This window comes from Triturus cristatus, chromosome 6 (genome assembly GCF_964204655.1).
Source record: "Triturus cristatus chromosome 6, aTriCri1.1, whole genome shotgun sequence".
In the NCBI taxonomy this organism is placed as follows: Eukaryota; Metazoa; Chordata; class Amphibia; order Caudata; family Salamandridae; genus Triturus; species Triturus cristatus.
In genome coordinates this window covers 1809106597-1809130034 of record NC_140589.1, presented here as the reverse complement: position 1 = coordinate 1809130034, position 23438 = coordinate 1809106597, and the positions used below count along the sequence as shown (strand labels likewise).

The 23438-nt window shown below is 49.6% G+C and overlaps 1 protein-coding gene across 1 annotated transcript in view; it reads right to left on the bottom strand.

Moving 5' to 3' along the window:
* Positions 1–12566, bottom strand: part of LOC146822058 (uncharacterized) — a 42589-nt gene extending 30023 nt beyond the window's left edge. The window contains exons 1-2 of the mRNA XM_085613171.1: positions 12408–12566; positions 849–962 (exon numbers count right to left, since the gene is read on the bottom strand). Of these exons, the coding sequence (XP_085469297.1) occupies positions 849–962; positions 12408–12459 (166 nt within the window). The 5' untranslated portion in view covers positions 12460–12566. The remainder of the gene's footprint in view (positions 1–848; positions 963–12407) is intronic.
* Positions 12567–23438: the final 10872 nt, after the last annotated feature.

Sequence of the window (23438 nt, the reverse complement as noted above, 5' to 3'; positions counted from 1 at the left end):
ATATTCCTCCTTTCTCCCATCTCCACCAGTTTATAAAGCCCACATCAGCCGCAGCTTCTCCGCTAAGGCGGAGGAGCGGCGCCTCACTGCTTTTCAGTAGTGTAAAAAATAAAAAATAAAATGATAATACAATGCTATTATCATTTTACTTTTCCGTGCTGAAGCCACTTTTAGGGGAGGGGGGCTTGGCTGTTGTCACAGCCAGCAGGGGAACGAGTGGTTGGTGCACTGAAGTGTGCATGACGCTTTGGCCGGCCAAACAGTGATGCACACTTAGCATGCTCGCAACCTGGCTGTATTGCACAGCCTGGGTGGAGAACATACACACGCTCCCAGTTCCTGTACCGAGGCGTTCAGACCAATCACAATGCTGCTGTCATGCTGGTGACAGCAACGTAATGATTGGCTAGGGAAGTCTGGGAGCCTGTGTGCTTCCGTGCTGCCAGGAAGAGAAGAGGACGGAGGAAAGCCGGTAGCCGGATGGCTGGCTGGCAGGTAAGTAATATTTTATTTTCTTTCTTTAACTCGACTCCCTCCACCCCACCATTACTGCCCCAAAGGAAGCTGCCACTATCATACGTACAAGAGAGAGTAAAGGGTTGGAAGATATAGTTCACAAGAGAAGAGAGGAGGAAGAAATATTGTTTAGTATATATTAGAAGGGGGGAGACTGAAAAATTGTATGATGTAGAGCAGGGAAACGCTTAGGCAGGTAATACTGGTTTTGCCAGGTTGCAACACGCACAGTCATGTATTCCCGCCTCACACATGCATGTACTGAGGACAGCACCTCTGAGGGGGTCATAGAGCGCACACAATGCTGAAGCGTAAAGGTTCTAGTGCCTTACCTAGGGAGGTGGAGGTGGTGGAACAGCTCCCTGCTGGACAATCCTTGTCGCCGGAACCATAGAAGCAAATAGACCAGACCTTGAAGTTGCAGCCTTTGCATGTGAGTCCTCTGACTGGAGGTAGAGAGGAGTAAGAGAAGCTGATGTGAGTGCAACCACAGACCGTATGTCAGCTCACAGGCATCACTGGCCCCGCCCCTTATCTACTCATTTAGTATTTGATTGCTGATATAGATATTTACGGAATGGCATGGAATAATAATGAGCAAGCACATACAGGTAGTAAGACATGGAATAGGTAACCAGATAGATAGATATATGGGATAAAGTACCCCCTGCCTTACATTATAAGAATATGCAAGTTACTGAGGAGTTTAATGTCAATATAGAGGAATGAGGCCAAAGGCTGAATTCTTTTATAAAGGTATGGAACTCTGAGGTGACATGCAATATCCTTATCATATACGGCAGGGGGTACTTTATCTCATATACATGGTCACACCATCACCTTTCCCACAAACCACTTAAAACCTTGGCGCATAGCTCTTTCATATGAAAAAGGCATCACATTTGGAAACATAAAGAATATAAATAGAATATCTAGTGCACAATTAAACACATCAAAAAAGCTGTTAGATATTTTTTGCAAAAAGATTTTGGAATTATTTAATGAAAGTCAGTTTAAAAAAAGTGCAGTAGCTCTGAATGTGTAGAAACACGTAGAAATAATCTAAGTTTTCTATAATTACCCAAGGAGTGCAGAAAATAAACATGTTGCCATAATATTGCCGTAGTGCTTGTCACTATACAGCTAGAAAAACAGAGCAGAAGAAAGAAAAGCAAACAGTTTCTTTTCTCCTCAGCAGCTGACTCTGGCAGCGGGCATTGTGACATCAGAACTCAACTGTAATGTTATTACAGTTGAGAGGCTACATCCTTTCTTTATAAAAGGCGACTGGGTGTGTCATAAGTCACTGATTATAAACAAACTAGACACAAGTTTTTATGAAGGGCTTGCAGATTCCAATGTATTATAATTATGCCTCCCTGTTTTCCATTTTTACTGATTTGTACAGATAAATACAGACAGAAAACATTAATTTTCTTGTCTGTATTTATTTTTAAATGTGGATAAAAATGGAAACTGGGTTGCTTTTGAGTAATTGTAAATGCTGTTTGCCATGACTGCCAGGCCAATAGATGTGTGGATTGATAGATAAAGGGTTAAAAAAGAAAGGAATTTAATAAAGAGGCTTTAACAGCAGTAGATATGCACAAGGTTGTTATTGAGTTATCTTCCACAGGTGTTCACAGCATTGAAACATGGCAGACATTCAAGCATGAGTGCATATTTATTGGTTAAATAAATGTGGAAATATAATCATTTCAGCTTACTTTTCCTACAAAATCCAAATAAATATGGATAAATACAGATATAGTTTGAAAAAAATAAATATGGATAAATACAGACGGAAATGCCATAAAACCGGGAGCCCTAATTATAATGATATCTTTGGTTGGCAATTTCAGGGAAAACAGCTATGACAGATGTGGGGAATGATTAAGACATCTCTTTAACAAAGTGCTGTTAGAGATCCATTCTAGAAGCAGAAATTGGCGTGATGGATCAGTGCCGGGAGATCATTCCAGATTCTTGGTGCATTGCCAGAGCATGGAGGACTTCCTAAAACTGGGAGTGTCCGTCTGGAGCAGAGCTTGGCTTCCTACGGTTCTAGTTGTGGCAGAAAGCTGAAGCCTCATGATCAGTGTTTTCAGTTTACTCATGCAAGTCGCCATCTTGGTGAGGCAAGGTGGCTTATAGGCTTAGCAATGATCTATCAGAGTCCAACCTATGGTTCCAAAAGCCATTGTGATGCACTGAAATATTTGTATCGGAGACTAGACGGGCTGCCGAATGGAGGGCTGCTTAGATGGGAGCAAGGTAAGATACGGTCAGTCTAGTGAGTCCACATGCGAAATGACTAGGACGAGAAAGGACAGTTTAACATCTCGTCTTGGGTGGAAAGGCTCAAGGCTGTGGTGATGTTCTACTGGAATCTTTCCTTCCAGGAAAAAGCAGGACCCACCTGTTGTTGAAAGGAAATGCCACGCTTTGCCAGCATGTTGCCTAGTGGTCCACACAGTGGTTAAAGAGAGTCCCAAAGAGAGGATCTAAACCATTCTAGCACTGTTCCTTCAATCCTCATTATGTTTCTGAGGTTCTAGAGTTGATGAGTGCATTACGACCGATGGCCTTGAAGGTGTGGAAACTAGCAGAGATCGCTGTTAGCATGAGCTGAAGCCATTTTGTTTGTGGCAGCCATTTTAGTTACCCATGTGCTGGCCATGTGCTTCTTGTCTCTTTACTGATGCCTGCGCTTCTATTCTGCTTGAGTCATCAGTTAGTTAACTCCTTCAGCACTGAGACAGAGCCTTGCGCGTGCTCAGAAAGACCTGAAGCTGCTGGAATGCACCTGTTACAAAGTTAACTGTCAGGCTATTTTAACTGATGTCAGCAACTATGTAACCCCTCCCACTCTGTTGACTAAACAATTCTCATGTACCCTTATATGTAAATGGTTATTTGTGTGTACACTTATACTGCCTCTTTTTGAGCTTCCCTGCTTACACTGCAACTATCACAGTATATAAGCACCAGGGTTTCTGTACTCCTTAGACTACCTCATACAGTGGCCTGAGGGTACCGTATTGACGTAGTCTCCCTCATGAGAGGTTAATACATTTGTTTTCTCTAATATTACAGCTTCTGTGCCAATCTCTATTTTGCCAGTCTAAAGGACTAGTGTGCAAAGAAGGGCGAACCCCTGCACCGGTGAGCCTCTGAAAGGTTCACCCCACAAAGTATGCGGACAAGTCAGGAGAGACAGAATGTCCTTCATCCAAGCGATGCAGAGTGTCGTCCACGATTCTGAGGAGGGTTTTCAGTACAGAGAATGCTTTGAAAATCGTCTAAGAGATGACTGTCAGTGGTGTCGTTTTCTAGCCGCCTGCCAACACATCTTCTAAGCAGCTTCGAAAAAGAATGGAGTCTACTGGGGGCCTTTGGTTTTCAAGCACAGCCGGGTCTACGCTGGGGACTTCAGGTCTACGTTGGACTTTAGGACTACGTTGGACTGTCGGTAAACATTGGACTTTGGGTCTATGCTAGACTTCGGATCTACATTGGACCCCGGGTCTACGTAGGACCCTGGGTCTACGTAGGACTTTGGGTCTACGTAGGACTTTGGGTCTACGTTGGACTGTCGGTCTACATTGGACTGTTGGTCTATGTTGGACTGTCGGTCTACGTTGGACTTTGAGTATATGCTAGACTTCGGATGTACGTTGCACTCCAGGTCTACGTTCGACTCCATTCCTATGTAGGACTTCGGGTCTACATTGGACTTTGGGTCTACGTTGGACTTTGGGTCTATGCTAGACTTCGGATGTACGTTGCACTCTGGGTCTATGTTGGATTCCATGTCTACGTAGGACTTTGGGTCTACATTGGACTTCGGGTCTACATTGGACTTTGGGTATACATTGGACTTTGGGTCTACCTAGGACTTTGGGTCTACATTGGACTTTGGGTCTACGTTGGACTGTCGGTCTACGTTGGACTTTGGGTCTATGCTAGACATCGGATGTACGTTGCATTCCGGGTCTACGTTGGACTCCATGTCTACGTAGGACTTCGGGTCTACATTGGACTTTGGGTCTATGTTGCACTTTGGGTCTACGTTGGACTTTGGGTCTACGGTGGACTTTGGGTCTACATTGGGCTTTGAGTCTACGTTGGGCTTTGGGTCTACTTTGGAATTTGGGTCTACATAGGGCTTCGTGTCAACGCTGGACTTTTTGTCTACGCTGGACTTTGGGTCTACACTGGACTTTGGGTGTATGTTAGACTTAGGGTCTACATTGGACTTCGTGGCTACGTTGGACTTCGGCTCTACTTACAAAGCAAGGAATGAACGTGGCTTAACTTAAGGGAATCCGAGAGATCTCTGGTTCAAGGAGGGGTCCATATGTACCCAGGGAGATGAGGGGGCATCAGGGTGGTGTTTGGCTAGAAGAGGTGGGATAGGAAAAGAATAAGTTGGATGGCTTTGTATTTACGATGACTGTGAAGTATTTCAGAGGTCAAGGTGAGACGAGGGAGACGGAGGGTGTTGGATATGGCGTGGCATCTGTGGTGGCAGAATGAAAGGGAGGGAATTTTGACTTGGAGTCATTCAATTACTGCTAAGTCACTGAAGCATTTCATGTGACGTTAGGTTTTTCTTCCACATGTTTTAAACTTGATTCCCAGAGCCGGTCTCAAACAACTAGTTTATGCTCCAGGCGCATCCTGGGTCTCTCGACTGTCACGGGAGACTGCTCTGCTGTACACAGCACAAAGGCCACCCCTGGGTCCCTCATGACTGTCACGGGAGACTGCTTCTCTGTAAACAGCACAAAGGCCGCATCCGGGGCGGCTCCAGGACACTGTAACCTGGAAGCATGTGTCTGGGCACTCTGCCCCCTTGTGGGCGGCTCATGCCGCCATTTATGAATCTGCAAAGAAGGGGCGTGGCCACAAGCTTTCATCGACCCTTGTCTTCAGCTGACCTGGATTCTAGTCCTCGGCTTTCCTTCTACAAACCATCGCTTTCAGGTGTGTTTGTCCAACACTCCAAATGATATGGATCAAGACTAGAACTCCCAGAATGCATTAGGCTGACAGATAAAAGCCCAGGGTTTGGTCACATATTAGCTTGACGTGTGGCCTTCTCGTAGGCCTATCATAGTCAGTGCACCAGGTAAGGTCCAACATAGGGACATTGATACCACAGTCAGGGGTCACAATGTCCAGGACGACAGCAGAGCTATCCTCAGATCTCACACTGTTTAGGCCGGCAGCAGAGCTATCCTCAGATCTCACACTGTTGAGGATGACAACAGAGCTATCCTCATATCACACTGTTCAAGCCGACAGCAGAGCTATGCTCTTATATTACACTGTTTAGTATGACAAAAGAGCTATCCTCGGATCTCACACTGCTCAAGACGTCAGCAGAGCTATCCTCTTATATCACACTGTTCCGGCTGACAGCAGAGCTATCCTCAGATCTCACACTGTTGAGGACGACAGCAGAGCTATCCTCAGATCTCACACTGTTCAGGCCGACAGCAGAGCTACCCTCAGATCTCACACTGTTCAGGCCGACAGCAGAGCTATCCTCAGATCTCACACTGTTGAGGAAGATAGCAGAGCTATCCTCTTATATCACGCTGTGGAGGACAACAGCAGAGCTACCCTCAGCAATCCCACTGTTCAGGATGACAGCAGAGCTATTCTTAGATCTCACACCATTCAGGATCACAACAGAGTTACCCACAGCTATCACACTGTTCAGTAGGACAGCAGTTACCCTCAGCTAGCACACTGTTCAAGATGACAGCAGAGCTATCCTCAGATCTCACACTGTTGAGGACGATAGCAGAGCTATCCTCAGATCTCACACTGATGAGGATGACAGCAGAGCTATCCTCTTATGCCACACTGTTATGGACAACAGCAGAGCTATCCTCCTATATCACACTGTTCAGGGCGACAGCAGAGCTATCCTCATATTCACTGTTCATGAGGACAGCAGAGCTATCCTCTGATCTCTCACTGTTCAGGAGGACAGCTGAGTTACCCTCAGCTAACACACAGTTCGGGATGGCCGCAAACAGCAGAGTTATTCTCAGATATCACACTGTTCAAGACAACAATAGATAACAGGGCCATCCTCCCATACCATGCACTTGTCAAGCTAACCACAGACAGCAGAGCTATCCCATTGTTCAGGATGACAGCACACAGCAGAGCTATTCTAGTATATTCCGCTGTTCAGGATGACAGCAGACAGATGAGCTATCCTCTTATATCACACTGTTCAGGACGACAGCAGAGCTATCCTCTTATATCACACTGTTTAGGGTGACAGCAGAGCTATCTCTTATATCACACTGTACAGGCAGACAACAGAGCTATCCTCAGAGCTCACACTATTCCGGCCCACTGCTAAGTTATCCTTTTATATCACCCTGTTGAGAACAACAGCAGAGCTATCCCCAGATTTCACACTGTTGAGGACGACAGCAGAGCTACCCCCAGATTTCACACTGTTGAGGACGACAGCAGAGCTATCCTCTTATATCACACTGTTCATGCCGACAGCAGAGCTATCCTCAGATCTCACGCTGTTGAGGTTGACAGCAGAGCTATTCCCTTATTTCACACTGTTCAGGACGACAGCAGAGCTATCCTCAGATCTCACACTGTTCAGGAGGACAGCAGAGTTACCCTCAGCCAACACACTGTTCTGGATGGTCACAAACAGCAGAATTATTCTCAGATATCACATTGATCATGACGACGATAGATAACGGGGCTATCCTCCAATACCACACACTCTTCAGACTAACCTCAGACAGCAGAGCTAGCCCATTGTTCAGAATGACAGCAGACAGCATAGCTATCCTCTCATATCACACAGTTCAGGCCGACAGCAAAGCTATCCTCTTATATCACACTGTTCAGGCCAACAGCAGAGCTTTCTTCTTATATCACACTGTTCAGGGCGATAGCAGAGCTATCCTATGATCTCACGCTGTTCAGGAGGACAGAACAGTTACCCTCAGCTAACAAACAGTTCGGGATGGCCGCAGACTGCAGAGTTATTGTCAGATATCACATTGTTCAAGACGAATATAGATAGCAAGGCTATCCTCAGATACTACGCACTCGTCAGGCTAGCTGCAGACAGCAGAGTTATCCTCTTATATCACAATGTTCAGGCTGTCAGCAGGGCTATCCTCAGAGCTCACACTGTTCAGGCCGACAGCAGAGCCATTTTAGTATATCCAGCTGTTCAGGATGATAGCAGACAGCAGAGCTATCCTCTTATATCACAATGTTCAGGCTGTCAGCAAGGCTATCCTCAGATCTCACACTGTTCAGGCCGACAGCAGAGCTATTTTAGTATATCCAGCTGTTCAGGATGACAGCAGACAGCAGAGCTATCCTCTTATATCACAATGTTCAGGCTGTCAGCAAGGCTATCCTCAGATCTCACACTGTTCAGGCCGACAGCAGAGCTATTTTAGTATATCCAGCTGTTCAGGATGACAGCAGACAGCAGAGCTATCCTCTTATATCACAATGTTCAGGCTGTCAGCAAGGCTATCCTCAGATCTCACACTGTTCAGGCCGACAGCAGAGCTATTTTAGTATATCCAGCTGTTCAGGATGACAGCAGAGCTATCCTTTTATATTACATTGTTCAGGCTGTCAGCAGGGCTATCCTCAGATCTTACACTGTTCAGGCCGACAGCAGAGCTATCCTCGTATATTACGCTGTTCTGGATGACAGCAGACAGCAGAGCTTCCCTCACTACTCGGGACAAGAGGTGACAGCACATCAGTTATATTATATAGGAGGGAGCTAGCAGCCTGCACTATGGATGACAGCAGTGACGGCCCGCATACACCAAGGCTGGAGGGGGGCAACTAAAAAAGAAATAAAATAAACTAGCCTTCCTTTCATTGCAGTGTGACTCCTCTTCCCTCTGGCATCTCTGGAATCCCCGGAAGCAGAAAACTGCACCACCCAATCCTGGCACTGCTTTCACAGCATGGAAGCAGCACCAGGATTGCATAGAGTGGCCTTTCTCAGTGCTCCTAAGAGCACTGGAGGCCTGCTCTCGCTCCAACCCAGCTGTCTACGCATGCTGAGTTAGAGAACTTTAAATGCATATGTCTGACTGGCTGGCCCAAGACGGCCGGCCAAAGAGACATGCGCATTTTAAACCACTCAGCTCCCTGCTGCTGCCACTTGGAGGCACTGGCCCCGCCCTGTCCTGACACTTAGTTCAGGATTGGGTGCTGAAAAATAAAACAGTAATAAATAAACGTTATAACTGCTTTCTTTTTCAGCTCTGTGGGGCGACGCTTCTCAGCTCAAGTGGAGGAGCCGCCCCTAGTGACAGCACCTCAATTTGTATTGGTAAAGTGGGCACTTGTCACCCAGCACATCAGGTGACAGCGCATCAGTTTGTATTGGTACAGTGGACACTTGTCACCCTGCACTTCAGGTGACAGCACGGGGGGGGACATGGCAGCCTGCACTTCAGATGCCAGCGCATCAGTTTGTACTGTTACGAGGGCTGGGGGCCACCTTGCAGTCTTTACTACAGGTGATGGGGAAAATTTGCCCTGCAAGTAGCACCACACAGCCCTTCTAATAGGCAATACCTCGCAGGTCTAGATTTCCAAATTGTCATAATGCTGCGCTGCATGAGAGGGAGCAGGACAGTGTCATATCTGCAGAGATATGGCTCTCTCCTCCTCTCTCCCTAGTGCCAGCGCACGGTCAGGCTGCCGAGTGCCACGCACACACTTTTTTACCATTGTGCAAAGGGGTCTGTCTGCATGATTCTAGAATAGATTTCGTACTGGAAGGCTCTCCTTCCAGTTCAAAATACTATGCCTAGACAAACTTTAAAACTTTTGCCACTTCGGACATGTGCTGTACAATGCAGCACACATGCAAAGCGGGAAAAGTTCGGCGAAATGAAAGCATGTCTCCTTTTTGGCGCCTGCTTCAAAGTGGTGTTATTTTTTGGTGCAAAACCCTCTCAAATATTATTAGAGAGACAGCTCAGTGTGCATGTTGGTCTGGCCATCCTGAGATGGCCGGCCAAACCGACATGCGTAATGATAGCAGTGCCCACCACTCCCTCTGGTCACTGCACTCGCGATGCCCCTGCCCCCAAGACTCGCCCGGCCCTTAGCACCTGAAAAATAAAATGATAATGAATCCATTTTATTATTGTTTTATTTTTCAAGTTTAGAGTCTGGCGGGGGGGGGAGCACTCCTCCGTCATAAGGGAGGAGCCGCCACTGCCTTTTTTTGATCTAAAATTGCATAGTAGGTATGAGATTTTTTTGATTACATAGCGACCCCAGCAGCTGGGTTACGATACCTTAAATGTAGGCATGGCACACTTCCTCTGGAATCTTTTTGTGCAAACTGGAAACCCAGGCTAGCCCCGGATAAGATTTGCTCAGCGTGCCCGAATGCTGGCGAGAATTTGCAGCACTTTTCTTCTCCTCTGTCCAGGGTAGAAGAAACTTAGGTCAAGGCGGATCCTGCCCATATGGAGACAGTTGACATTGAGGGTTCTTCCCTTTTCAAGAGCAGCAGCTCTGGTGAGAAGTGCTGGTACTGCCCTTTTCAAGTACAGCAGCCTTGGTGAGAAGTGCTGGCACCTCCCATTACAGGTACAGCAGCCCTGGTGAGAAGTGCTGGTACCACCCATTAAAAGTACAGCAGCCCTGGTGAAAAGTGCTGGTACTTCCTATTACACGTACAGAAGCCCTGGTGAGAAGTGCTGGTACCTCCCATTACAGATACAGCAGCCCGGGTGAGAAGTGCTGGTATCGCCCATTACAAGTATAGCAGCCCTGGTGAGCACTGCTGCTACCACCCTTTTCAAGTACAGCAGCCCTGGTGAGAAGTGCTGGTACCGCCCTTTTCAAGTACTGCAGGGCGGGTGAGAAGTGCTGGTACCACCCATTACAAGTACAGCAGCCCTGGTGAGAAGTGCTGGCCACTGCCCTTTTCAAGTACAACAGCCCTGGTGAGTAGGGCTGGTCCCTCCATTTTCAACTACAGCAGCCCTGGTGAGAAGTGCTGGTACTGCCCATTACAAGTACAGCAGCCCTGGTGAGAAGTGCTGGTACCGCCCATTACAGGTACAGCAGCCCTGGTGAGAAGTGCTGATACCACCCAGTACAGGTACAGCAGTCCTGGTGAGAAGTGCTGGCAACACCCATTGCATGTACAACAGTCCAGTTGAGAAGTGCTGATACCGCCCATTACAAGTGCAATATTCCTGCAGAGAAGCGCTGATACCACTCATTCCAAGTACAGCAGCTCTGCTGAGAAGTGCTGGTACGACCCATTTAACGTACAGAAGCTCTGTGGAGAAGGGCTGGTACTGCTCAGTTTAGGTAATGCAGACCTGCCAAGAAGTGCCACTACTGCCTATTACAAGTAGATCAGCCCTTCTGAGAAGTGCCGGCACCGCCTATTGAAGTACATCAACACTACTAAGAAAAGTTGGGACCACCCGTTACAAGTATGGAGGCCCCGCTGAGAAATAATCAAATCTCCCACAATATGTGCAGCAGCCATGCTTTAAAGTGCTTGTTTTATCCATTGAAAGTATAGCAGCCGTGCTGTAAAGTACCACTCCCACCCATAAGTACAACAGTCCTCCTGAGAAGTGCTGAATGGTATTGGCCATTACGAGTACAGTAGTCCTGAGGAGAAGTGCTGATACTGGCCGTTACAAATGCAACAACTCTGCTGAGAAGTAATGACACCACCCCCTGTAAGTACAGCAGCCATGTTTTAAAGTGGTTATTCCACTTTTGACAAGTATATCTGCTTTGCTGTAAAGTGCCAGCCACGCCCATACGTGCGACAGCCCTGCTAAGAAGTGCTGGGAACAACCATTAAAGGTACATCCGTGCTGCCGAAAAGTTAGAGCATCGCTCATTTCAAGTACAGCAGATGTGGTGAGAAGTGCCAGTGCCACCTATTAGAAGTACAGCAGCCCTAGTGAGAAGTACCAGTACCGCCCACTACAAGTACAGAAGCCGTGCTAATAGGTGCCAGTACCGCCCATTACAAGCACAACAGTCATGCTGAGAAGTGCCGGTACCACCCATTATAGGTACAGCGGCCCTGCTGGGATGTGCTGGTTCCACTCATAAGTGCAGCAGCCTTGCTGAGAAGAGCGAGTATTGCTTGCTACAAGTAATGCTGCCCTGTTGGGAAGAGCCGGTACCGCCTACTACAAGTACAACAGCCATGCTAAGAAGTGCGGGTACCAACTATTACAAGTACAACAGCCATGCTAAGAAGTGCAGGTACCAACTATCACAAGTGTTGCAGCCCCGTTAAGTGTTGTTACCGCTCTTTACAATAACACCAGCTCTGCGGAGAAGTGCGGGTACTAAGCTTTACAAGTACAACAGACCTGAGGCGAAGTGCTGGTACGGGGCTGAGCTCACTGAAGAGCTTCGGATGGATTGTGTGGGGGGCGCAGGGTGCACATGGAGGGGGCTATGCCCACTGAAGAGCATCGGGCGCATGAGGGAGAGTCTGAGCCCACTCAAGAGCATCGGGCACAGGAGAGGGGGTGGGGGGGCTGAGCCCACTGCAGAGCATTGGGCACAAGGCGCAGACAGTCTGAGCCACTGAAGCACAGGTAACGGTAATGGACAGAGGTGAAGACTTTGGACTCGAACCTGGGGAATCTAAGTTCGAGCCTCGGCGTCGGCTCAAAATTCTGTGATTCTGGGCAAATCATTTATTCTGCCAAAACAAACATATGAATGCGTTTTGTTTAATGTGATTGCTGCTAGTGTAAAGTGCTCCATTACCGGAGGGTCGAGTTTGCGTTATATAAAACTGTAAATAAAAAATAGAGTGACGTTAAACCCTTGATGTCACTTACCTGCAGTCACGCAGCAGAGCGCGAGGAGGGAGGCTAAAATAAACCTGTTCATTGTTTCTGCGGGTCTGGGACCGTTGTCTGCCGTAGATCTAAAGAACCCAGTGGAGGGATCCGACCCGGGCTTTTATGCTGCAGGGTCCAGTCACAGGCAGCAAATCGCAGCCTTCCTCAGAAGGCAGGGCGCGGCGCATACCTTTGGCTATCCAACGTACCCTCCCTACAGGCTCGTCACAGGTGCTCGTGAAGGGCCGGGATGGGCTTGGACACAGGTGACAGGAGAAAGCACTTCGAGCAAGGGTGACAGACCGGAGGAGACACAGAGACAATCCCCAGCAGCTTGGGGTGGGGGTGGGGGTGTAGGTGGGGGGCAGAGGGCAGCGCACAAGGGTGGCAGATCGGAGGGGGCACACAGACAATTCCCAACAGTATAAGGGGTGGGGGTTGGGGTGGGGCGGGGGAGACAGTGGGCTGCTTACATGGGTGGCAGACAGGAGGGGGCACACAGACAATCACCAGCAGTTTGGAGGGGGCATGGGGGGGAGGGCTGGTGTTAGAGGACAGTTTATAAAGGTGGCGGACCGGAGCAGGCACAGACACAATCCCCAACAGTTTGGGGGGGGGGGGGGGTCACTGCACTCCCCCCCCCCAGACACAGGGACTCACTGTACCCCCACAGCCCTGACACACAAACCCACTGTACCCCCCCCCCAGCCCAGACACAGAGACTCACTGTACCCCTTCAGCCCAGACATAGGGACATACTATACCCCCTCCCCCAACTCAGACACAGGGACTCACTGCACCTCCCCCCAGCACAGACAGAGGGCTCACTGTGCCCCCCCGACCCGCCCTGAGAGACACAGGGACTCACTGTACCCCCCAGCCTAGACAAAGGAACTCAATGTGCCACCTCCACCCAGAGACAAGAACTGACTGTACCCCCCCCCCCTCCAGCCCAGACACAGAGACTCACTGTACCCCCCACCAAGACACAGGGACTCAGTGTACCCCGTTAGCCCAGATGTAGGGAGATACTATACACCCTCCCCCAGCTCAGACACAGAGGCTCACTGTACCCCTTAACCAGACACAGGGACTCACTGTATCCCTGAGCCCAGACAAAGGAACTCAATGTACCACCTCCACCGAGACACAACAACTAACTGTACCCCCCTCCCCCCCCCCCCCGCCCAGACACAGGGACTCCCTGTACAGCCCCAGCCTGACACATGAACTCACTTTACCACCCAAGCCAACACAGGAACTGTACCACTCAAGCCCAGATATAGTGACTCACTGTACCTCCCAGACATAGGCCCTCATTGTATCCCCCAGACAAAGGGATACCCTGTACCCCCCCAGCCCACACCCAGGGACTCACTGTACCCCCCCAGCCCAGACACAGGGACTCACTGTACCCCCCAAGGCAGGCACAGGTACTCACTGTACCCCTAGGTCAGGCACAGGGACTCACTCTACCCTCCAGGCCAGGTGCAGGGACTCACTGTACAGCCCCACCCTGGCACAGGAACTCACCTTACCATCCAAGCCAAAACCAGAACTGTACCATAAAGCCCAGACACAGGCACTCATTGTACCCCCACTGCCCAGACACAGGTACTCATTGTATCCCCCAGACACAGCGATACCCTGTACCCCCCCATCCCACACACAGGGACTCACTGTACCCCCCAGCCCAGACACAGGGACTCACTGTACCACCCAGGCCAGGCACAGGGACTCACTGTACAGCCCCAGTCTGACACAGGAACTCACTACCCCCAGCTCAGACACAGGGACTCATGGTACCACCCTAGCCCAAACACATAGACTCACTGTAGCCCTCCAGCCCAGACAGAGGGACTCACTGTGCCCCCGCCCCAGCCCATACACAGGTCCTAACTGTACCCCTCCAGCCCAGACACAGGGGCTCACTGTACGTCCAACCCAGACAAAGGAACTCAATGTACCGCCCCCATCCAGACACAAGAACTAACTGTACCCCTCTCCAACACAGAGGCTCACTGTCCCCAGCTCAGAGACAGAGATTCATTGTACCCCCCAACCAGGCAAAGGCACTGTGCAGCCCCAGCCTGACACAGGAACTCACTTTACCACCCAAGCCAACACAGGACCTGTACCACTCAAGTCCAGACACAGGAACTCATTGTACCCCCACCACACAGACACTCATTGTATCCCCCAGACACAGGGATACCCAGTACCCCCATCCCACACACAGGGACTCACTTCACCCCCCCAGCCCAGACACAGGGACTCATTGTACTCCCAGGCCAGGCACAGGGATTCACCGTACCACCCAAGCCAGGCACAGGGACTCACTGTACCACCCTAGCCCAGACACATAGATTCACTGTACAGACCCAGCCTGACACAGGAACTCACTGCCCCCAGCTCAGTCACAGGGACTCATGGTACCCCCCAGGCACAGGGACTCACTGTACAGCCCCAGCCTGACACAGGAACTCACTTTACCGCCCAAGCCAACACCAGAACTGTACCTCTTAAGCCCAGACACAGGGACTCACTGTACCCACCACTGCTCAGACACAGGCACTCATTGTATCCCCCAGACACAATGATACACTGTACCCCCAGACACAGGGACTCACTGTACATCATCCAGCCCAGACAAAGGAAATCACTGTACCCCCCTCCCCAACTTAGACACAGGGACTCATTGTATCCCCACGGCCCAGACACAGAGACTCACAGTACCTCCAGCGCAGATATAGGAACTCATTGTACCTCTCAACCAGCCACTGGGACTCACTGTACCCCCAGCGCAGACACAGGGACTCATGGACTTCCCCAGACACAGGAACTCAAGGTATCACACCAGCTCAGACACAGGGACTCACTGTACCCCCCAGCCCAGACAAAGGAACACAATGTACCACCCCCACCCAGACACAAGAACTAAATGTACCCCCCTCAGACACAGGGACTCACTGTGCCCCCCCAGCCCAGACACAGGGACTCACTGTGCCCCCAAGCCCAGACACAGAAACTCACTGTAGATTTCCAGCCCAGACACTTACTGTACACCCCCAGCGAAGACACGGGGACTCACTGTACCCCCAACCAGACATAGTTACTCATTGTACCCCCAGTCCAGACTAGGGGACTCGTGGACTCCCCCAGACACAGGGACTCACTGTACCCCCATAACCCCAGCCAAGACACAGGGACTCACTGCCCCCAGCTCAGACACAGGAACTCACTGTACCCCCCAGCCCAGCTACAGGGACTCACTGTACCTCCTACCCCCGCCAAGACACAGGGCTTGGGGAGATGTTTTCAGCCATTGCTCGCAGTTGCCATCTCACTCTTGACTTGAGATATACCTGAAATTCCCATTATTAATGGTTAAATATCAGGTGTAGGAAAGTGCCCCTTTTTGCATGGTTTCTCCCCACTTTTTGCCTGGCATCTGATGCAACCTGACTTGATGTGCCATGGGTTCCTGCCAATCAGGCTCCCAGGGCCTGTGTTCTTTCCCAAAGCTGTACCTTTTTAACCCCAACTGGCACAGCTCTGGCCACAAGTAGGACCCTTGTAAAAGGACCATGGTAGCAAGAGCACTGGGACTAGGGAAGGCCTCTAAGGGCTGCAGCACCTGTTGGGCCACCCTTAGGGGACCCACATCTTAACACACACACACTGCCACTGCAGGCTGCATGTTTTGGTGCAGAGAAAAGTGAAGCGTTGACATTGGTCTACATCCCTGTGTGCCATGCCTGCAACCCACTGCCTGAGGCCTAGGTAAGTCATCCGTCTAGCAGAGTGCACAAGCCCTCAGATGAGGGAAAAGTGGAATGAGTCCTGTGCCCCTACAGAGTTCAAGTCTATTCTTACACACTGTAAATGTAGTAGAGTCATTACGAGTATATGGTCTGGGAGTTGGTCATTATGAACTCCACAGCTCCATAATGGCTTTACTAAAAACTGGGAAGTTTGGTAGCAAACTTCTCAGCACATTAAACCCACACTGATGGCAGTGTGATATTTTCTGTAAAAAACACTCAGAGGGCGTTTTAGAAATGCCCCCTGAAAATCGACCAGCCCTGGTGTGGTTACTGAATGGCTGCCTGCCATTTGCCACCACCAGACAGGTTTCTGGACCCCTGGGAAGAGAGCCTACACTCTCTGAGTCCAGAAACAAAGCCTATCCTGGGCAGAGGTGTCATGCCTCATTCCCCCAGGATGGGTCTATGAAGGGGAAGCTTCAAAGTCCTGCTGCCTTTGGAAGCTGTCCCGGCCCTTTGCTGCCCCAAGCAACTGGCTTCCACCAGTCCTGGCCCCCACTTTGGGCAGGGGAATCGGCTGGAAAATCAAGCTGCGAAGAGAGGTGTGCCCACCTTCACCAACCCACATCTCAGTCCCCTCCATCTTGAAGATGTGGGGACCCAGCCAATCAGGGAGAGACACATGTACCCCTCCCTCTGGAGGGTGGCATAATTGGGGGTGTACCCATCCCAAGGAAGGGAACCATTGGGCCCGACCTGCACACCCCTTTAAATGCCCTTAAATCTAGTATTTAGGGGCGACCCTGAACCTTGCCTCCTGAGATTCGAGGAAGAAAGAAGAAGGACCGAAGAGCCATGCTGACCTATGAAGAAGAGGACATCTACTGTTTTGGGCCCAGCCCTACCGGCCTGTCCCGACTCCAACCTGCCGACAGCGAAGAAACCAGTGAGTGCAGCAGCCCCCCAGAGCCCGAGAACCTGCCCTGTACTCACCTTACAGACGCTGTCTCCCACGAGCACCGGATTTGCTCAAGAAACACTCAGGTAACTCCGCAATTCTGCACTACTCTGCACCCGACTTCCATGGCCCGAGGATGAGTGACCCAACACCACAAGGAGGTATATCCAGCGATCCTGACCTTGGACCTGCTGATCTTCGACCTCCCTCAAGCTTCAAGAAGCCGCCTGCAGCCTCAACCTGAAGGGTCCCCCAACCGCGACCAGGGCTGGTAAGAAAACTCCGACACAAGAAGACACCCCTGCACCTGACACCCCACGGTCTTGAGTGGCCAAACCGACAGTGTCAAGGCATTCCTCAAGATCCCAACTTACCTCTCCAGCTGTTGGTCACCTTCAGGAAGCCTTTCTGGCCGAGCCTGCAGCAACTTCACCAAACTGAAGGTCTCCATTGAAAAGCACAGTGTTCCTTAAGCCTTTTTGACACCCTGCACCCAGCCACCCCAGTGCCGCTGGTGGGTCAGCTCCTGTGCTGATTGTAGGCCCCTGCAGTGCTGACCTTAACCCCAGGAGCTTTGCTCCCACACCAGATTGGCCTGTTCATAATCAATCCCTAACCAAAGCCCCCTTAGCCCCATTGGCTAACATAGGGCCCCTGCACTCAGCACCCTTCCACTCCAGTGCTGCTGGTGGTGCAACTGGAGTGCCCATCTAGACCTTGGGAAACCTTGGACCTAACCCCCAAAATTATCACTTGTAAGTTGTTTACTTACCTGAGAAACCGCTAACACTTTTTCTCCCATAGGAACGCATGTTATAAGATTTTGGGCCTAAAATTGTTAGATTAATGTTTGTATGGAGAAAAGAGAACTAAACTGAAAGTATAAGAAGTCTTACTTACCTTATATTGTGAGATCCTAACGTGTGGTATCTAGGCATACCACCCCCAGTACTCAAAGTAATCCAAAAATAACTAAAATGTATTCTGAAAGTAATTACTGTGTAATTCAAACTGCTTTTTAAAGCGATACAAGCTTGTAACTATTGCAAAAATCAATCTTACCTGCATTGCATTGTGAAATCCTTCATCCCAAATATATTTTACCTACCTGTACCAAATCCTGCTTGGTTCTAGAAATAAAATACAAATATACCTTTTTTATACTTACCCGATTGTTCTGGATTCTGCTCTTGATTGAGTGAACATAATAAATGCTTAACACATCCTCTGGATAAGCCTAACTGCTCTCCCACACTACCACAAAGAGAGCTGTTAGTACTAGCCTAATTTAGCCTCTGCTATACCTCTGGGGACTCCCTGCACTCTGTGCACACTATACCTTACTTTGGCATAGTGTATACAGAGCCAGCTTCCTACACCGGGGGTACCCCAAGGTATTTTTCAGTTATCTGGATCGTGTCATTTGTCCAGTAGATCTTTATCTAAGAACTCTCTCCGTTCGACTCCACCGGTAGATTGAGTCCGCCCTGGTAGTACTGTCCTACCAGGGTGGGAAGAGGTTGCCAATAATGAAGAATGACACGAACCGCACGTGAGGCTTCCCCTTCCAAAAGATTGGCTTTCCCAGGTGTCCCGGCAGCATTCCTGTGACGCCCAAGTAGGGCTTGGACTTGAATTAACAAACAGTATAAAAGTGAGTTTTTTCCTTTGTGAGCTGCCGTGCCTTGCTGTGTTGTAATATATAATCCTCACTCCAAACTTAACCCTGCCGGTTAGAGTTCTACCATGCCCTCGTCTATGGTCCTCAGAGGCCTGGCAGGATGCACTGGAATCTCATAGCTACTGGTGGATTTCTGTGGTAGTCCTGGTGCTCACAATAGCCTGAAGGGGCTTCCAGATCCCAGATTCTGGCACTGCTTGTTTGCACTAAGGTGCCTACTATCTCAACAGCCTTACTGTGGCACCAGCTCATGGGAGAGGGTAGGTGCTATAAGATAGGAGGGTCGAAGATTATGGAGGTGGGTGGACTTTGTCATGTGAGAGTAAGAAGGTGAGGTCAAGGGAGAGTAGGGAGATAGGAGGGTGAGGTCTTGAGAGAGTAGGGAGATGAGGTCAAGGGAGAGTAGGCATATGGCAGGGTATGGTCTTGGGAGAGTATGGAGGTGAGCGTGTGGGCTAATGGAAGAGTAGAAAGATGGAGGGCGGGGACCTGGGAGAGTATGGAGATGGGAGGATGGGCTAACATAGAGTTGAGAGGTGAGGTCAAGGGTGCGTAGGGAGATGGGAGAGTAGAGTCATGGGAGAGTGGGGAGATGAGGTCAGAGGGGAGTAGGGACATGGCAGGGTGAGGTCTTGGGGGAGTATAGAGGTGAGAGGGCTGGGCTCATGGAAGAGTAGGGAGAAGGGAGGGCTGGGCTCATGGAAGAGTAGAGGGGAGAAAGGGCGGGCTCATGGAAGAGTAGGTAGGAGGGAGGGCGAGTTCATGGAAGAGTATGATGATGAGAGTGGGGTCATGTGAGGGAGTTGGGAGGTTGGTGTCATGTGAGAGTAAAAAGATGGAGGGCACGGTCATGGTAGAGTAGGGAGATGGGAGGATGGGGTACCGGAGAGTAGGAAGATGAGGTCAAGGGATAGTAGGTAGGTGGGAGAAGTCATGGGAGAGTAGAGACGTGAGGGTAGGGAGGTGGGAAGGCATTATCCAGGGAGAGTTGGAAGATGGGACAACAGGTCATGGGAGAGTAGGGAGATGGGAGGTTGTAGTCATGGGAGATGGAAGGGCGTAGTCATTGGAGATGGGAGGGTGGCGTCATGGAAGAGTAAGCAAATGGGAGGGCATTATCAAGGGACAGTAGAGAATGGGAGAGCGGGGTGATGGGAGAGTAGGGAAATGGGAAGGTGGGAAAGCGGGGTCAAGGGAGAGGACAGGGTCATGGGACAGGGGGACGATGGGAGGGGGTCATGGGAGAGTAGGGAGGTGAGAAGTTTAGCTCATGGAAGAGTATGAAGATGTGACGGAGGGTCAGGGGAGGGGAGAGAGGTGGGAGCATGGAGTTAAAAGAGAGTAGAGAGACAGAAGGGTGGCTCATGGGGGAGAAGGGAGATATAAGCCTGCTGTCACAGGACAGTAGAGAGATGGAGGTGGGCTCACGGATTAGTGTCATGGGAGAGCAGGGAGATATGAGCTTGGGGTCGCAGGAGAATATGGAGATGAGAGTAAGGTAGAGGGAGACTAGGAAGATGGAATGGTGAAGTCATGGGACAGTAGGACTGCAGGGAGTTGGGCTCACAGGAGGGATGGCAGGGTGGGGTCATGGGAGTGTTGGGAGGAGGGAGGGTGAGCTCATGGAAGAGTAGGGAGGAGGGAGGGCGGCACATGGAATGTAGGTAGGAGGGAGGGCGGGCTCAAGGAAGAGTAGGGAGTAGGGAGGGCAGGCTCATGGAAGAATATGAAGATGAGAAAGTGGGGTCAAGGAAGGAAGATGGGAGGATGGGGTCATGCGTGAATAGAGAGGTGAGAGCGTGGGGGCATGGAAGAGTAAGGAGGATGGGGTATCAGAGAGTAGGGAGATGGGAGGATGGGGTATCGGAGAGTAAGAAGGTGAGGTCAAGGGAGGGTAGGAAGATGAGTGAGTGAAGTCATGGGAGAGTAGGAAGGTGAGGTCAAGGGAGGGTAGAGAGATCAAAGGCTGGGGTCATGGGAGAGTAGGGAGATGGGAGGTTGGTTCAAGGTAGAGTAGGGAGATACGTGGGGGTCATAGGTGAGTTGGAATGTGAGATCAAGAGAGGATAGGGAGATACAAGGGCATATTCGTGGGAGATGGGAGGGTGGGTTTATGGGAAAGCATGGAGATGAGAGGGTGGAGTCATGGGAGAGTAGAACGATGGAGGGCGGGGCCTTTAGAGAGTAGGGAGATGTGAGCTTGTGGTCATAGGAGAGTATGGACATAGGACACTGGTGTCATGGTAGAGTAGGAAGACAGTAGGGCAGTGATTAATTTAAGCCGGTGGTTTCCGGTGCTCAGCACCGGCACTTAATTGTCAGCACTGGCGATTAAAACAGTCTGCCACAAGGTGGTGCTGTTCGTCTAATTTAGGGATGAGCACAACAGTTGTTTGGTAATTCTATAAACTTTAAAAATAACTATTAACTGCTGCCCATATCATTCTTATAGCTATGAGGGCCTGGACTAGTGTGTATTGTCACACTTGTAAGAGTATGAGGTTAATAGTTGTATTGGTACTGTCATTGGCAGCACTGGCTGTGGCAATGGGTGGTGCAACCTGCGGTGGCCTACTGTACTGACGAGCGCCCAGGCTCTCACGTTTTTAAGCACTGCGGTAGGGTGGGGTCATGGGAGAACTGGTGGATTGAAAGCCAGCAGGGTGCCTTTCGAAACATACCACACAATGGTAGGAGAGAACGTGGGGGAAAACATCTGGGCTAAGAAAGTTTTTGAGGAGGTGAGGCAGGGGCCAGCTCTGATTATAGAGTTTGGATGTTCAGAAAATGAGAGCCATTACCTCAACACTCTGTCTCCTCCTCTGTTATCTTTAGAGGGGGACTCGATGGATACGTCTCATCGGAGGAGAGTTAACAGGTCACCCTCGGAGGAGGTAGAGAGCAGGGGTGCCCTCAATGGCCCTCTAAGGAGAAGCACAATGCTTTAGAGTATATTCTGGCAGTTGTGGGGACCCAGTCAGAGGATTGTACTTTGTACCACATAGACTTGTTTCTCCTACTCAGAAGGTAGACTGTTATCAGCCCTTTTTGCAGTTTGTATGTTCAACTTGGTGCTGCTCATAGTGCTTAATACGGTTGTGTGTATACTCCAGCAGCCTTGGACCTGACCACAGAAACTTTTGTGGAGTTTCACCCAGCTTTGCACTGACCATTGTACTGGATGGGGCAGTTTGAAGTTCCACCCAGCTTGGCACTGACCACAGTAGAGGATATGGTGGTGTGGAGTTCCACCCAACATGGCACTGACCACAGTGCTGGAAAGGGTGGTGTGGAGTTCCACCCAGCTTGGTAGTGACACGTTCCTGGATAGGGTCCTATGTCAAAGCACAAGTTTGACAGTGAGTGGAGAAAATTCAACAGTAGTCGCAAGTGAAGACACAGGTATCGAGAGTGTGCATCAAGGAGATAAGTGGCCAGAGCCACTAAAAAGAACCAGTAAAAGATTAAATTGTAAGACTCAAAGTTCAGAATCAATCAGAGAAGAACCAGAGACAAGTGAAACTAATTCTGAGAATAGTGCATCTGAATCACCTGTTGCTAAAAGAGCAACACGAAAAAGAGTGACAAATAGAAATTACACATCATCTGAAGAAGAAGAGTTAGGTGTGGAAATCTATAATCTGACAAATTGTTGCCAATTTATCTTCAAAGAAAAATCAGAGGACTAAAAGCCACCTTTTGCTAAACCCTAATAATTTGTTGAAACTAAAGCTCTTAAACTTTGCAGAAATTATTGATTTTTATTTTGTACTTTAGATATCCAGAAGAATACAATAGGGTTCCTGAAATCTATGTACTCAATCCTTTAAAAAACAAAAGAAGAATCTTGAAGTCTGATTTTAAAGTTTCATTTCTGATCATCTGTTTTTTCCTCTTTTGTATCTTTTCCTAGTTAGAAGATGACATACAGCAGTTTTAAAATTGTTGGCATCATTTCTTTGATAATATTAATAGATTTTATTGACTTTGTGTTATGCCTGATTTCTCTGGTTAAATATGTCTCACCTTGGGGGTAGAGCCAAAACTCCCAGCATGGCTGACATGCTCGGGGGTGGGGGGTCCATTGGCCCTACTAATATCCTATATTATCCTACCTGACATCGAGCTCTGTTTGTGGCTGTAGCGACGGCCCGGTAGCAGTAGACATCGGGGGACCCTGGCGATCTGGCTCCGGGGCCCGTGGTGTGGCCTGGTATGCTGCCACTGGAGCATCCAGGAGCGTCATGACTAACCCTGGGCAGTAAAATCCGCTCAGCTCGTGGAGTTTGTGGATTTTTGGCAACTCTGCGTTCCGCGTAGAACACAGAGTTACCGAAACTCCGTGCTCCGCAACAGAGCAGAGTTTTTTGTTTGTTTGTGCATTCAAAATGTGTTTTCGCACCCGCTGGAGTGACTTACCGGGATGCCTGCGTTCGCCGACGAGATTTCCTATCCGCTCGCATGCGCCACGAGATTTTGTTAACTGGCCGCACGGTCCCGCGATAGTCTGCGATTGCGAACATGTCATTCGGACACGCCATCGGACTTCCGGCGGAGGTTTTGTGAAGATTGCGATGCTGAACACGCAGAATTTGCAAGCTGGAGAAGAATATCTCTCGAGC